Source organism: Emys orbicularis, chromosome 4 (genome assembly GCF_028017835.1).
Source record: "Emys orbicularis isolate rEmyOrb1 chromosome 4, rEmyOrb1.hap1, whole genome shotgun sequence".
NCBI lineage: Eukaryota > Metazoa > Chordata > Testudines > Emydidae > Emys > Emys orbicularis.
Window position 1 is genome coordinate 39,299,111 of NC_088686.1, and position 16,400 is coordinate 39,315,510.

Below are 16,400 nucleotides of genomic sequence, written 5' to 3' on the forward strand. Positions count from 1 at the left end.
GAATTCCAGTCTCACCGGAATCCTTGGGACAGTTTTCTCAACAGTCTGTTTGTAGGCATCACAATCAGCTTTAGCAAAATTCCATTGTGGTATCTGTTTCAGAAAAAATACAGGAATTTCAATGCCTATGTAGATCATTATGGGCCTGTGTTGGCTGTTTGGAAATGCCGGTAGTACTTCATGTGATGCGATGAGAGTGTTTCCACTTTTGTCTTTACACTCGAATGTTGGGTCTTTTTTATACCCACCTTGCCAGCATCTTGAATTGAATGTTGATAGTTATTTAAATTCATAGATTAATTGTAAGTCTTGTGCAGATATCCAGTCCATGAGATTTTTGCCATCAGTTTCATTTGTTTTATAGCCCCACATATTGTGGTGACTATTAAAATTGCCTGCATAGATGTATGGAATAGGGGTGCTGGGTAGCGTTGGTTTTGGCCATTTTATGCTAGGGTCTTTACAGACGTTGATAACTTGGAGTTCCCCTACTTTGAGAGTTGTGGTAAATGTGGTCTCCTCTTCAGTTGGTGGAATAACATTAAAATTTGTGATGGTGTCTTTGATGTATACTGCCAAGCCATATTTTGGATGATAGTGACTAGTAATTAGGTTATATCCATAGATACAGTAGTGCCTACTCTGTGGGTCGTTATTAACATGGGTCTCTTGCAACATGAGGATGTCAATGTTGTGAGTCTTCAGCAGGTTTCCAAGGTACTCACATTTTGCCCATGAGTATCCTTTGGCATTAAGTTGCAGGATTCTTGTTCCAGGGCCTATTTAGCACGTTGTGTGGCTCTGAGGAAGAACTTTAGGATTTGTTGAGTTGCTGCTCTGTTGACCGGGAAATCGCTGAGCGATGTTCAGTACCCAAGTTGATGTGTCCATGATTCTGAGTGAGTAGGTTGGGATAGAGAGGAAGCAGTATGGGAGGCTGAACTGATAGCCCAAGAAGATTGGAGAACCAGTACTGCCTCAGCCACATAATGGCAATGAGGATGAGGTTGGCCCGATCTGCCTTCAGCTTGAGGATTACCTGTGGGATGATTGGGATCAGGAGAAAGGCATAGAAAAGAGCCACGTGTCAGCTGAGATGGAAGGCGTCAAACAGGTAGCCTAGACTGAGGCCCCTTCAAGAGCAAAACAGGTAACATTTCCTGTTGTCTTTTGTGGCAAAGAGGTTGATCGTCGGAACGCCCCAAGTTGCGAAGTTAGTCCAGAGAATACTTGTCTTCAGAGACCACTCATGACTCAGCAAAAAATTCCTGCTCAGATGGTTCACGAGGTGATTCTGAAATGGGGGCAAGTGTGGGGAATGTGATGAGGTCTGTGTTGCTAACAACTTCTGCCCTTAGGACAAGGAGTTTGTTTATAAACAGAGGCAGGGTGATTAAGATAAAAAAGGCTTGTCATTAAATTAAGGATCTTTAGATGATCCTGAAAGCATTGCCAGGCACTCCAGTTAAAAGATAGGAAACAAAGGGTAGGAATAAATGGTCCATTTTCATTTTAGTGGTGTCCCCCATGGGCTTGTACTAGGACCAGTGCTGTTCAACATATTCATAAATGATTTGCAAAAAGGGATAAACAGTGAGGTGGCAAAGTTTGCAGATGATACAATATTACTCAAAATAGTTAAATCCAAAGCAGATTGTAAAGAGTTACAAAGGGATCTCACAAAACTGGGTGAGACTAGGCAACAAAATGTCAGATGAAATTCAATGTTAAATGCAAAGTAATGCACATGGCAAAATATAATCCCAATTATCCATACAAAATGATAGGGTCTAAATTAGCTGTTGCCCATCAAGAAAGAGATCTTGGAGTCATTTGCAGTACTTCGGAAGCACTATGTTTCCAGAGTACTGCAAATTTATAAGAATCCTTCCCACTGTACCTATATCATCCTGAACTCATTCTCCAGCTTCAGAAGACTTAAAACCACTGAGTCCCTAACATGGATCCAAAAGGTATGACATATATTGTAAAGGGCCCATAGCTCCAACATATTGATATGCAGAGAGGACTCCAGCTCCGACCTCAGACTTTGGACTTTCAGCAACCCCAGAGGTGCCCCCAATCCCATCAGGGAGGTGTCAGTGACAAAAGTCCTGGTTAGGAAGGGCCTGATGAAAGGACTACAAGGTGGATAGAAAGTTGGCTAGATTGTCAGGCTCAACGGGTAGTGATCAGCGGCTCAATGGCAGCTGGTATCAAGCGGAGTGCCCCAGGGGTTGGTCCTGGGGCCGGTTTTGTTCAACATCTTTATTAATGATCTGGATGATGGGATAAATTGCACCCTCAGCAAGTTCACAGATGACACTAAGCTGTGGGGAGAGGTAGATACACTGGAGGATAGTGATAGGGTCCAGAGTGACCTAGACAAATGGGAGGATTGGGCCAAAAGAAATCGGATGAGGTTCAACAAGGACAAGTGCAGAGTCCTGCATTTAGGAAGAAAGAATCCCATGCAATGCTGGGGACCGACTGGTTAAGCAGCAGTTCTGCAGAAAAGGACCTGGGGATTACAGTGGACGAGAAGCTGGATATGAGTCAGCAGTGTGCCCTTGTTGCCAAGAAGGCTAATGACATATGGGCTGTATTAGTAGAAACATTGCCAGCTGATCAAGGGAAGTGATTATTCCCCTCTATTCAGCATTGGTAAGGCCACACCTGGAATATTGCGTCCAGTTTTGCCCCCCCCCCCCATACAGATGAGATGTGGAAAAATGGGAGAGAATCCATGATTAGGGGGTTGGGGAACATGACTTATGAGGAGAGGCTGAGGGAACTGGGCTTATTTAGTCTGCAGAAGAGAAGAGTGAGGGGGGATTTGATAGCAGCCTTCAACTACCTGAAGGGGGGTTCCAAAGAGGATGGAGCTAGGCTGTTCTCAGTGGTGACAGATGACAGAACAAGAAGCAATGGTCTCAAGTTGCAGTAGGGGAGGTCTAGGTTGGATATTAAGAAACACTATTTCACTAGGAGGGTGGTGAAGCACTGGAATGGGTTACTTAGGGAGGTAGTAGAATCTCCATCCTTAGAGGTTTTTAAGACTGGCTTAACAAAGCCCTGGCTAGGATGATTTAGTTGGTGTTGGTCCTGCTTTGAGCAGGGGATTGGACTAGATGATCTCCTGAGGCCTTTTCCAACCCTAATATTCTATGAATGCCTTGACAAACATTCTTGAGATGCGTCCACCACTGTAAGAAGTCCGGGACCAGTGGAGAAAGACAGACCAATACGTCCAAGGAGTGAAGAGTTGGATGGTAAATTGTCCTGAGCCACATTTGGAGGGGGCGAAGACACAGCCTTTTCAAACTGGATCACCTGCATGCAAGCAGACATGTGGCCCAAGAGCTTCATGGAGATTATAGAAGGCTGAGATTGCAGACTGAGACAGAGGTGGTGAGTTGTCTGAAAACAGTCAGTTGGCAGAAATGCTCTCAAACTCATAGAATCTAGTAGGACCCCAGTGAACTCTATGTTCTGAGTGGGAACCAAAGTTAACTTCCACATGTTTAGGATGACACCCAGATAATCGAGCAAGAGCAGTGTGGTGTTGACATGAGAAAGGACTTCATCCCTGGATGTGCCCCTCAGTAACCAGTCATTCAGATACGGGAAGATGTGGATCCCTTTCTTTCTGAGATATGCCATGATGACAACCATGCATTTGGTAAAAACCCAAGAGGTAGAAGAGAGGCTGAAGGGAAGAACCATATACTGGAACTGGAGCTCTGATATGTTGAATCAAAGGAATTTTTAGGGGCTCGGCAAAATTGCTGCAGGAAAGTAGGTGTCCTGAATGTCCAAGGCAGCAAACCAGTCATTTGGAGAAAATGTGGGGGAAACAGTCAACAGAGTGACCATTTGGAACCTCATGTATCTGACATATTTGTTGAGGCTGGAAAGGTTGAGAAAAAATGGTTGCTAACCTTTCATAACTGTTGTTCTTTGAGATGTGTTGCTCATGTCTGTACCATGTTAGGTGTGTGTGCGCTGCGTGCACTGTTGCCGGATTTTTTTACTTTAGTGGTATCCACAGGGCCAGCTCTAGCACCCTCTGGAGTCGTGTGCACATACACCACTATAAGGGCAGCTGTCGGCCCTGCACTCTCTCAGTTCCTTCTTGTTGGTAGCTCCGACAGAAGGGTAGGAGTGTGGGTCATGGAATGGACATGAGCAACACATCTTGAAGAACAACAGTTACAGAAGATTAATAACCATTATTTCTTCTTCAAGTGCTTGCTCATGTCCATTCCATGCTAGGTGACCCATAAGCAGTACCCCAAGGAGGTGGGCTCAGAGTTCATGGACGTGCTGACTGTAACACTGCTCTCCCAAAACTGGTATTGTCTTGGGCCTGTTGGGTGATGGCACAGTGGGATGCGAAGGTATGAACCAATAACCAGGTTGTGCCTCTGCAGTTGTCCTGGATTAGTACCTGTGCGAGAAACACTGCTGACGAAGCCTGGGCTCTTGTGGAATGAGCAGTCACAATGGCCGGAGGCAGGACATTCGCCTGCTCATAGCAAGCCCGAATACAGGTTTTTATCCAGGGTAAGATTCTTTGGGATGACACAGGTACCCTCTCATCCTTTCCACTATTTCTACAAAGAGTTGCATGGATTTGTGGAAGGGCTTAGGCCTTTTAATATAACAGGTCAGAGCCCGCTTAGCGTCCAACGTATGAAGCCGACGTCCTCAGCAGACTTGTGAGGTTTTGGGAAGAAGACCGGTAGAAAAATGACCTGGCTGTTGTGGAATTGTGACCCACCTTTGGTAGAAAGGCCGGATGGGGGCGCAATTGAACCCTGTCCTTGAAGAACTTTGTGTAAGGAAGTTCCAACATAAGGGCTTTGCTCTCAGAGACCCATCTGGCTGAGATGATAGCCACCACGAAAGCAACCTTCCAGGAGCGAAGCAGTAGGGAGCACGATGCTAACGGCTTGAAGGGGGGCCCCCATGAGCTTTGACAGGACCAGATTTAAGTCCCATAGGGCGGGTGCAGGGGGGGGGAGGGAGGGCAGCTTGTGAACCTGAGGATAATGTCTTTCCAGCCCCTTGAGAAACCAGACCGTCATTTCATGAGAGAATACCAATCTGACGTTCACTGGAAGGCTGAGATGAATGCCAAATGAACCTTAAGAGAAGAGAAAGCCAGACCTTGCTGCTTTAAGTGGAGTACGTAGTCCAAGATAGACTACAGAGAAGATTGGAACGGAGAGAGATTTCGTTCGGAGGCCCAACAAATGAAATATTTCCCCTTGGCCAAGTAGGTAGTCCTAATGGAGGGCTTTCTACTACTCAGCAAGACCTGTTGAATCTGATCCAAGAAGAAGTTCCTGGTGCCAAGGAGGTCCCTTGTTCCAAGTCCAGTACCAGCACCATTTCTACTGAGTCTGAAAAGGAAACATTGGGGTGCAGCGCTGACAGACCCATAGTTTCAGTGGCTTTCTCAGCCAACAGGGCTATAAAAGACAAAGTCCCGGCAAAGTCCTGGACCAAGGAAGAGGTTGGGATGGAAAGGCAGAGGAGGTAACATCGCTCTTGTCAGTACTGGACAAAATGGATGCCCTAGGGCTGGAACAGGGGTCAACAGCACAGGATCTCTAACCTCCCTGTGCAGTGCTGGGGAGCATATGACAGGACCTGCTCCGTCCTGCAAACTGGCATTCACCACGGGCCAATGCACTTTCCTTCTGGAGGAGGAAGACAAATCCTCACAGGACCTGGAGTGGCCTTGGTTGGTCTTATGCGATCTTTTCCTCATCAAACTCAATGGGGAACGACTCCTTCGTCTCTTTAGAAATGCCCTAGCTCCAAGACGTGAAGTGGCAGCACTCTCCGAACCCAAGGGTGACCTCTGATCTGATGAGGGCCTCAGTGGCTGAGCAGGCTGCATGACCTGTTCAAGTAAGTGCTGCTTCAGACAAAGAGCCCTCACCGCTTGAGTCCATTTTGTGAACTAATGAACTATATACAACTAGAAAAAAGGTAGCTGAATAGAGGATTGTGAGGTTGAAAAACTACATAGAGTTCCGACTCCAGCCATGGGCGGTAAGAAGGAACTGAGGGGGGATGGGAAGTCGCTGCCTCCTATAGCCAGGGGAGGAGCTACGGCCATGAGCCATGTGCACCACCCCCCAGAGGTACTGCTAGGCAAATTCTCTGGCTCTGATGGGCTGGATGTGCAGACACCTAAGTAGAATACACAGCTTCATCTACTTGAAGAAGAACACCCTGTGCTCTTCTCTGTGGCTCAGACTGTGTCTGTACTAAAAAAATGAACCATATTTGACACCCAAATATGGCTCATCCCGGACTCCTATCAACCAGTTTTCAAACTAATTGTACTCATGGTGCGTGACAGGGACAGTTGAGTTCAACCTATGTTGTAGCAAAGTGTACTAGTGGGCTACGTCTACACTTGGAGCTAATGATGTGATTCAGCTCTTGTAGGCATACTTGTATTAGCTCTCATCAAGCTAGCACACTAAAAACAATAGTGTAGCCAGGCTAGCATGGACAGCAGCAAGCAGTGGATGGGCTAGCCTTGCTGAGTACATACCCAAGGGGTTCAGGCAGGTTTGTACTTGGCATATCTAGCCAGTGCCACTGCTTGCAGCTGCCCTTGCTACCCTGGCTACACTATTTTTAGCATGCTAGCTCAATGACAGCTAACGCAAATATGTGTACACTAGCAGGGAATCATATCCCTAGCCTCAAGTGTTTCACATACCTTGACTGTACCTGTGTTGCAGCTTTACAGAAGCAATACTGCAAACCCTTTCCCTCTGTGCTCCTTTCTACAGCTCATACATTGCATAACTGCTATTGCCCACTGTCTGTTTAATCACTTTCTTCTTATTTCTGCTATTAAAATACTTTGATAGGGTCAATTTAAAAAGAAGATAGCAGCACTGATCCAAGTCACTGCAGCAAAGAAGAAAACTATGTAAATGAGACTATGAATAACATTTGTCTCTGGTGTCTCTCTTTTATAACCTATAGATTATGACTGAATGGTTATTTCACAAGTCACAGTTGTTACCCAAAATTGGGTCAGCTAGTAAGCTTAGGGAGAACTAATGACCCACCAGTTTGGCAGAAAGCAGCACGTTTATTATATTGATAGCTAAGCTCAAAAGAAGGGCGGGGGTCACATTCACACTCGCATACTCACGCTCTCAGGACAGGCACAGCACTGGAGATGTCAGGATCCTTTAAGGTAAGTGTCCCACAGCACAGCGATGGATGGTGTGATGAAGGTATGTCTTCCTGAGGCACGATGTAATGCAACGCAGCGAACCACTGGCCAGGCGGTCCGGGCGAAGGGCCTTCACGGGAGGTACAAGCTTGTGAGTGCACTCCTGAGCACATGGCCCCTTCCCCTTTTAAGGGCCTGCTCCTCATGGCCTGCGACTAGAGATGACTTGGCTGCGTCTGGTTGGTCACACTCCACCTCAGCCAGTGTCCATGCATTGGGTGTGTGAGTGCTGCCTAATTGGAGTCCCAGAAATCTTGTCTATCTAGGAGCTCTTCTGATCTTCCAGCTGTTTAAGCAGCCCATTCATCCCACAAGCATTCCAGGAGGGAGGGGTGGGGGAAAGCCACTTCACAGGTATTCAAAGAGGGAGAGGAGACAAGGGGTGTGTGTGTGTGTGTGTAACAGTGTGTGTGTGTAACAGTGTGTGTGTGTGTGTGTGTGTGTAACAGTGTGTGTGTGTATGTGTGTGTGTGTGTGTGTGTGTGTGTGTGTGTAACAGACCTTTTGAGCATGCAGGTTATACAGAGCATACAGATCACTGCTGCTCCTACAACACTCCGCCCCTTGATCTATGATCATTACAGTAGTTGTTGTTGTTGTAGGACACAGGTGATCTGTTGCAAACAAACCAAACAGGTATAACCAGATGAATATAACTAAAACCATTACAATTGACTAAAACCATCACCATTACAATAATTGGGTACATTGACAAACAAAATGAGGCCCAAGTTTGATGCTGCAATAGCCAAAAAACAATAAATGTCAACCCTAACCCTTAAATACACACAACAAATAAGATTTGTAGGAATACCACAGTTGTCATGGAAAATGTAACTAACAATACAAATGATTTACAAATACAATACAAAACTTAACAACAAAATAATTATTAGAGAACCTAACAAAAAATAAACCTGATGCATTGGGGACCAAAGTCTTTTGGACTGACGTGGATGTGATTGATAATTTGGTTGGAGATGGGGGAAGTAGAGAGAGGAAAAGGCATTTACCCCGTCTAGTGTAGAAGCCCCTCTCTCTCTGGACCCAATGCTAGCACAGGACACCCACCAGAGACAGACACAGAACATGGAACACAGAACATGCAACACAGAACACTGAACACAGACTTTGTCACGACACTATAACCATGGTATTTTTATAACGCTTCAGCTGGTACCAGCTCTCCTGATGTTCCGGTTCAGAGGCTAAAAGATAGAAGCTTAGAAACAAATTAGCACAGTGCTCCCACTGCAGCAGACCCTGCTCGTTTGAGTTGTCCATGGTGTCTGGGGTCCGGCCACCCGGAGTCCGGATCCGGGGGATCCGGATCATACCAGATATCCCTGTCCCAATCATTATATGGTCCCACACACCCCTGGGCTTTCACCCCAATGGCAGTGACCCGGGCTGAATAAGCCCCCCAGACCCTCTTTTCCCGGGCGGACCCCTCCAGGACCAGATCCTTCAGGCAGGTAACTGCCTGGCTCAGAGCGGCATTCTCTACTTCCACCTGCTCCCGCTCCTCCTCTGCTGCCGCCACCTATACTGCAGCTACAGAGAGGGAAGACACCTGGGCGCTAGCAGTCAGAGCCTGCGCCTTCCACATATCCCGTTCCTTCTCCAACTCATTACATTGGTCTTTGAGTGAGTCTATTTCAGTGGCGAGCTGACTCTTTGCTGCCTGCCATTGCCAGCCTGCTTACCACAGCAGCCAGGCGGCTGCACAATCCAGTCCCGCCTTATTGGAACTGCATATAAGTACATATTTATCCAACATGAGCTCTAGTTCAGGAATTGTACTCCCAGGTGGAACCACCCCTGGCATCCAGGGGTCTGCCCCTTTCTTATGGAGCCATGCTAACAACACCCCGGGCGGCGGCGGCGCTCCCCAAGGGGGGGTGTATTCTCGCTCGGGCTGCTTCACCTTTTTCTTTCTCTTGCCCCACAGTGGCATACTTAGCAGTGGTGTCCTTTTCTTCCTGCGGTGGGTTGCTAGCCTACCACCTTTTACACAGGCTCGAGCCAGACCCGCTCAAGAAGCTATTAGGGGGAACCAGGGGATTTACACCTAACTCTCTCCCTTGCCCTACACCGGCACTCAACAGTGGCGTCCTTTTCTCCCTGCAGTGGGTTGCTAGCCTACCACTTTTTACACAGGCTTGAGTCGGACCCACCCAAGAGACCACCGCGGGGCACCAGGGGACCCCTACTCTTGGGCATTCTCCACCATTAATGTTACCCGAAATTGGGTCAGCTAGTAAGTTTAGGGAGGACTAATGATCCACCAGTTTGGCAGAAAGCAGCACATTTATTATATTGATAGCTAAGCTCAAAAGAAGGGGGGGGGGAGTCACATTCACACTTGCATACTCACGCTCCCAGGACAGGCACAGCACTGGAGATGTCAGGATCCTTTAAGGTAAGTGTCCCACAGCACAGCGATGGATGGTGTGATGAAGGTATGTCTTCCTGAGACACGATGGAATGCAACGCAGCGAACCATTGGCCAGCGGTCCGGGCGAAGGGCGTTCACCGGAGGTACAAGCTTGTGAGTGCACTCCTGAGCACATGGCCCCTTCCCCTTTTAAGGACCTGCTCCTCATGGCCTGCGATTAGAGATGACTTGGCTGCGTCTGGTTGGTCACACTTCACCTCAGCCAGTGTCCATGCAGTGTCCATGAATTGGGTGTGTGAGTGCTGCCTAACTGGAGTCCCAGACATCTTGTCTATCTAGGAGCTCTTCTGATCTTCCAGCTGCTTAAGCAGCCCATTCATCCCACAAGCATTCCAGGAGGGAGGGGTGGGGGAAAGCCACTTCACAGGTATTCAAAGAGGGAGAGGAGACAAGGGGTGTGTGTGTGTGTGTAACAGACCTTTTGAGCATGCAGGCTATACAGAGCATACAGATCACTGCTGCTCCTACAACAACAGTGATTTGCTTGAGACACAGGGAATATAACAGTCATGTGAGTTAAACTGGTAGGACTTACAGTGTAAGGGATTCATTACACAGCCCATGGAACGCATTTGCAGGCACTGAAGTCACGTAAGGATTATCTGCAATTTCACTGCAAAAGAAGACAAAAGGCTTAACACTGCAATAAAACATCTGCATAACATTGTTAATGATTCTCTGACATACAGCACAATAAAATGCAAAAAATACATAAACAAAGGGTACAGTTCCACAAGTTATATGTTCCAGATGTGCTGGAAGACTAAAATGCTTCAGCCACCTAAAAAGTGTAGGTATCCAGAATACCTGTACCATTAATTGCTTGTATAAAATAGATGGGGTTTACATTATTGGCTAATGTGTGCCAGCCTGTGTGGTTCTTTTGAATAATAGCACAGACAGATTGCTCCTTTCACAAGCTAGGGAATTAGCAGATAAGTAAATAACAACAATCACCACAAAGTTAACTAATTTATTCCCAGTAAAGTTAAAGATAAAATTCTAATTTTGGTGAAGAATACCATGAAAGAAAAGTTCACAAATAGACTAAGTTGTTCAAGATAAAGACTGTCTTCCTATGTGTCTGAACTACACCTAGTACAAAGGAAAGGATGAACAGTTAACCCTGAATTGCACAGAATCCTAGCAGCTGGAAAGGACCTCTAGTCACAGGTCATCTAGCCCAATGGTACATCTCAACTTAATGGCCCTGTAATTGTCCCACAGCCCACCACATCCCCAAATCCTTTGCAACTACCACCTCCTCAGCTCTCCTGTCTAAGAGCTAAGTGCTGTTGGGCAGGGAGGGGAGGAAGGATGAGGGAAAGGGTATAGTTTCACCATGACTGGGTTTGAAGGCAGGAGTGAACACGGTGGTGATACGATGGGGAGAAGTAAGGGAGCTAATTGTTCCTTCTCTACTTTTCCATGGCTCCCACTGGGTTCTAGCTATCGCAAGATTCTGCAGGTTTTGATTTTCTTCAGCTGGTGGATGGTGTGCTCCAATGGACATCTCCTCATGGCCCACTTGAGAGTCATTCCCCATAGGCTGAGAAACCCTGGTATAGTCCATTCCACTGTATGTGGCAGGATCTGTTTCATTACCCCTTGAGGTATAAATACATGATACAAGATGCTAAAATTCAACTTTTATCACTACCATCTTCATTCCAAACTTTTTCCATTGGTAATAATTTTCTCACACAATATTTTGGGGCTGAAATTTTCCATGCCTGATCTCAGCCCCAAAAGTGATTCCCCCTCTTTATTATAAAATTTGTTTAAAATTGGTTCAGCTGGCTTTGAGTTATACCAGCATGGATCTAAAATATGTTTTACCCACAGAGAGGTCTCAATCAGAAAATCTGTGACTCAAAAATGGCTAACAGTAAAAACTGCAAACTTAGCTCAATTTTAGACCTTTCCAAGATCTAAGGTTCAAGCCAAGTTTGAAGAAAAGATTTTCAGTCCTTTTACAATTTTGAATCTTTAAAATTGTGACGCAGGAACACATGCAGTAAAATGTTTCTGTTCTTTATATAGTGTCAATTAAGTGCTATCAGAATCAGAAAACTGACTAAGTAAAAGTGACATCTTTTAGCCAACAAATGTGCTCCTCGTCTTCTCTTCAGAGAATAAATTATATTTAACATCAATTGTTTCATTTAGCAAGACTATAATATTGAGTTATGGTACAATTGGCAACTCTTTAGAGAAGATGAACCCTGTGTGTTCTTGCTGAATCTGCCTACTTTAAAAAACATTACACATTTATTTTAATAAATTCCTGCTAGACCTGCAGAACCAACATAGGTACAGAAGAGTGAGCTGGATTCAATTCCATCTGGTTCATCATCTACAAAATTGTTTATTAAGTTCCAAATGCAGAATTTTTCTTGATGGTAGTGATGCATGAACCAGAAAGAATATGCTCAGTTGAATATGCAGGGCTGTCAGATGGAAAAAACATCTTTTTACTTCTAATCTGAGCAAATTTTATCCAAAGTCTCTGAGAATTATAAACATGGGATCCATGGCATCACTTTTAAAAGTCACTTTTCAAAGTGGACCTTTACTTTCAAATAAAGCATCCCAGAATGCTCGCTACAGCCAACAGCACCTTAGCTTAGCAAGAGGAATAATTCCAGAAAAGACAGCAGACCTTGGTTTAGGACACCTGCCACCAGAAAAACCGGAGTTAAGGACTGCTGCCATTAGAAGACATGAAACCAAACTGCTTCAGAACAAGGAACTTACAAGTTCCATTACCTTTTCCTAGCTTTGTTTGCTTTTTAAAAACATCTTGTCCTTTTTCTAAATTAGAATATGAATGTGGATAAACTCCTTGCACTAAAAACTTCACTCAGAATGTGAACTGAGGCCATACTGCTATTTTTATTTATTTATTTAGCGGTTTGCATGTGTTCAGTTAACGTTTTCCCTTTGTGTTTTCCATATCTCCAGCTCTTGCATTTTGCGGGCTCTGGACCTGAAGAACAGAGATAACAATGGAGGGAGACTGTTCTTGCTGGATTGCTAAGATACTTCTTTCTGGTAATTATTTGGCACCTCTCTCTAAAGTGGGAGCCTCCACTGCAGAATTGTTTGGGACTTGACTGTAGCACTGTTCTAACCAGATCTGCAGGGCAAACACTTACAGTAAAAAGTTCACATCAGCTGAATAGATTTTGGTGAGGTCAGGAAATATCGTAATTCCAGTGTTGAAAATTCCACTAAAACAGAGGACAAGATAGAAAAAGAGAAAGAATTAAATTTAATGAATCACTACACAAAAAAAGATGCTATAGGTTCAGACCATTACACAGAGCAGGATGGAACATGGTTATTTTATACTCTCCACTGATTGTCAACTCACCTATGAACATTTTGTACCCAAATGTAGGGCTATGAAGAACACATCATAAATCAGTGTGGGGTTTTAGGGAGATATTCTGCAAAGTCTTTTCCACCTCTAACTACCAAGACTCTGTGATTACACAGGTTTGAACTAAGCCACTTACTACGTAGCTCCTTTCCTTTATTTGGCAGCATCAGCATTAAAAAAGTTCCATGCCATCTCCTTCCAATTCTCCATGGGAGTGTCAAGAAGCACTTTTAGCAACTGGGTAGAGTTGGGGTGCTAAGGGCACAAACCTACTCCCACTGAAGTCAATAGGAGTGTTGCCATTGACTCCAATGGCTGCATGATTAAGCTCTAATACAGCAGTAAGACTGTCAATGTCAGGAAGATGTTGAGAAAGTTAGAAAGTCTTTAAGAGGAAAGGCAAGGTGGAGATTTGGAGCAAACAGGGGGAGTGAGCTTGTGAGGGTAGAAATTAAAAAAGGAGTGGAGAAAAGGGTCAGAGAGTAGGATCTTCAAGCTTTTGGGACAGTATGACAGGGGCACAGACACACAGGAGGGAGAGAAAGTGAGTGTGTGTTCTGAAAGCAAAAAGATGGGTCAACATTCAGAAAGAGATGAAGAGAGATAGGGCTCTTGGAGATGGAGAACAGAGGGCCCAAATCTCTGTTCCAGCTGACATGTAGTCAGTGCAAGAAAATGCCAGGTAAGGGAAGGAAGAATAAATTTGACTGTTGGCCTCATTTGCACCTCCTGGTATTTTGGGCCTTGCTGGGGGCCAGGACCAGCCCCCAGAGTAAATTAGAGAAGTCTCAGAACTAGGGTTGACAACCCTCCCGGATTGGCTGGGAGTCTCCTGGAATCGGCCTCAATCTCCCGGTGACTATTAAAGGCAATCCGGGAGATTTTAATAGGCTAAAGTCCAGTCAGCAGGGCTAAGGCAGGCTCCCTACCTGCCCTGGCTCTGCGCGGCTCCCAGAAGCAGCCGGCACGTCTGGCTCCTAGGCGAAGAGGCGGCCAGGGGGTCTTCGCGTACTGCCCCCACACCCTGCGCTTAGCGCTGACTCTGCAGCTCCCATTGGAGCCCCCTGACCATCCTTGAGCCTAGGATCCGGATATGCTGGCCACTTCCAGGAGCTGCCCAAGGTAAGTGCCGCCCAGACGGAGTCTGCACCCCTCACCCCAACCCTCTGCCCCAGCCCTGAGCCCTCTCCCGCACCCAAACTCCCTCCCAGAGCCTGCACCCCGCAGCCCCTCCTGCACACCAACCCCCTGCCCCAGCCCAAAGCCCCCTCCCACACTCCAAATCCCTCAGCCCCACCCCCAGCCCAGAACCTGCACCCCCTCCCGCACTCCAACCCCCTGCCCAGCCCGGTGAAAGTGAGTGAAGGTGGGGGAGAGCAAGCAACAGAGGTTCGTTTTCATTCCCCATCAAAATGCTTTGTTTCAAAGCTTTCCCGTGCCTTTAGTTAATGTCACTTGGTGTCCCCAGGTATTTATTTTTGCATGTTTTTTTTTCCTTCTCCCTCCTATTATTTGTCATTTGTCTTCTGAGAGTGAGACCTCTGAAGGGCTCACTATGTTTGAAGATCACCTAACTCATTGTAGGCACTACTGTAAAACAAAGAATGAAACAACAAGGCAGCCTTTCATTATCCAAGGAGGCCCTAGGAAAGAATCTTTGTATTACATAAACGGTGTGATCTTTAAACTGCACACACTCTCCCCTTCCCCAGCCTATGGAAGGAAAAATATGTCCTATATGTTTTCTTTGCCTGAATTATGTAAACTGCTCCAGATAATAAGCTGGAGACAATAAGAACTCTGCCATTCATTGTGGCTAAGATTTGTTGTTCAAGTTCTGCTATGAAGGAAACAGATCTAGTCTTCCAGGTCTGCCCCAACTTTACAGAAATGCAGTTATTTACTTTAGCACTGATCCCTTTGAGAGAGAAAGTAACTACAAGAAAACACTACTCTCAGCTTAAAGGTGACCTGCAATGGAGACAAAATTGTGTTTGTGTCCATTTTTATAGCTTTATGGTATATAAACAAAGGCTGGAAATTCATGGTCCCTGCCTTCCTATGCCCCCAATCTCCTGCTCAAAATCACTAAGATTTTTTGTTGATATTTTTTCATTGTAATTTTGGGTCTCATCTACCCTGCTTCTTTTTTTTTTTTTTTTTTTTTTTGAAGACTCTATGGACAAATGGAGGAGAACTCCTCCAGACCCATTTCTGTCACAGAACTTACAGCAAATTGGGGCCTAATGGTGAACTTGTCAGCTGTAGTTAATGTGCATTATTATATGTAAACATATATATAATTAAAGTAAAAACTGTACATATTTCTGTTGTATCTGTATTGTATCTGTAACAGTGGGCTGGAGAGACTAGGGTCAAGCTAACCCTGATTACAGAATGAGATCTGAGGGGAATCGGGCAATTCCCTATAAAAAATGGAAGGTGGCTGCAGTAAAGGGGAATCCCAAGTCATGCTGATGGACTCTAGCGGGAGGAAAGAAGATGACTCCTGTAGGATCATTACACCAGGGAGTTTGGAGGATAAAGCCCAGTAAGCAGGAAGCCCCTAGGGAGTAAGAAACCTGACTGTGTTTGGGACTGGATATCAGAGCCTTAGTGAGGGAGAGCTGAGAGATCAGACTGGGATGGAAGAAGAGCCCTGAGGGTGAAAGAAAATGCCAGAGTTAAGTATGGACTTTCTTTGTGTTAAGCATCAGAGGGGTAGCCGTGTTAGTCTGGATCTGTAAAAAGCAACAAAGAGTCTTGTGGCACCTTAAAGACTAACAGATGTGTTGGAGCATAAGCTTTCGTGGGTGAATGCCCACTTCGTCGGACATGCGTCTGACGAAGTGGGCATTCACCCACGAAAGCTTATGCTCCCATACATCTGTTAGCCTTTAAGGTGCCACAGGACTCTTTGTTGCTTTCTTTGTGTTGTTGGACTTCCGTTTGGGACTCTGGGTTCTTGTAAACTGTTGCTGGAATTAAACTGGTGCCAGGAGGGGTAGTGTTAACAAAAGAAAACCCCTGTGAGTTCTTAAACGGCCCTGAAGAAAGTAAAAATCAGAGGTGAAGAATTTAAAGAGGTACCCCTGGCCAGCAGGGGGCGCTCAGTAAGCAGCAGTCTTTTTTACAGTATCCCTCTTCTCAATCTTTCCTACAGATTCTGTGGCAACACACTTCCTTTGCTTCACCAGGTTCAGCATTTCCCCCTTTGGTAGTGGGGGTGCCTGTCATAAGTCAGTCTCACTCTGGATAGTTTTTATTCCTCACTCAAGTTT

General features: G+C 45.6%; 1 protein-coding gene across 1 annotated transcript in view; it reads right to left on the bottom strand.

The window, feature by feature from the left end:
• Window positions 1-16,400, bottom strand: part of TSHR (thyroid stimulating hormone receptor) — a 237,947-nt gene that overhangs the window by 62,447 nt on the left and 159,100 nt on the right. The window contains exons 5-6 of the mRNA XM_065403505.1: window positions 12,893-12,967; window positions 10,270-10,347 (exon numbers count right to left, since the gene is read on the bottom strand). Of these exons, the coding sequence (XP_065259577.1) occupies window positions 10,270-10,347; window positions 12,893-12,967 (153 nt within the window). The remainder of the gene's footprint in view (window positions 1-10,269; window positions 10,348-12,892; window positions 12,968-16,400) is intronic.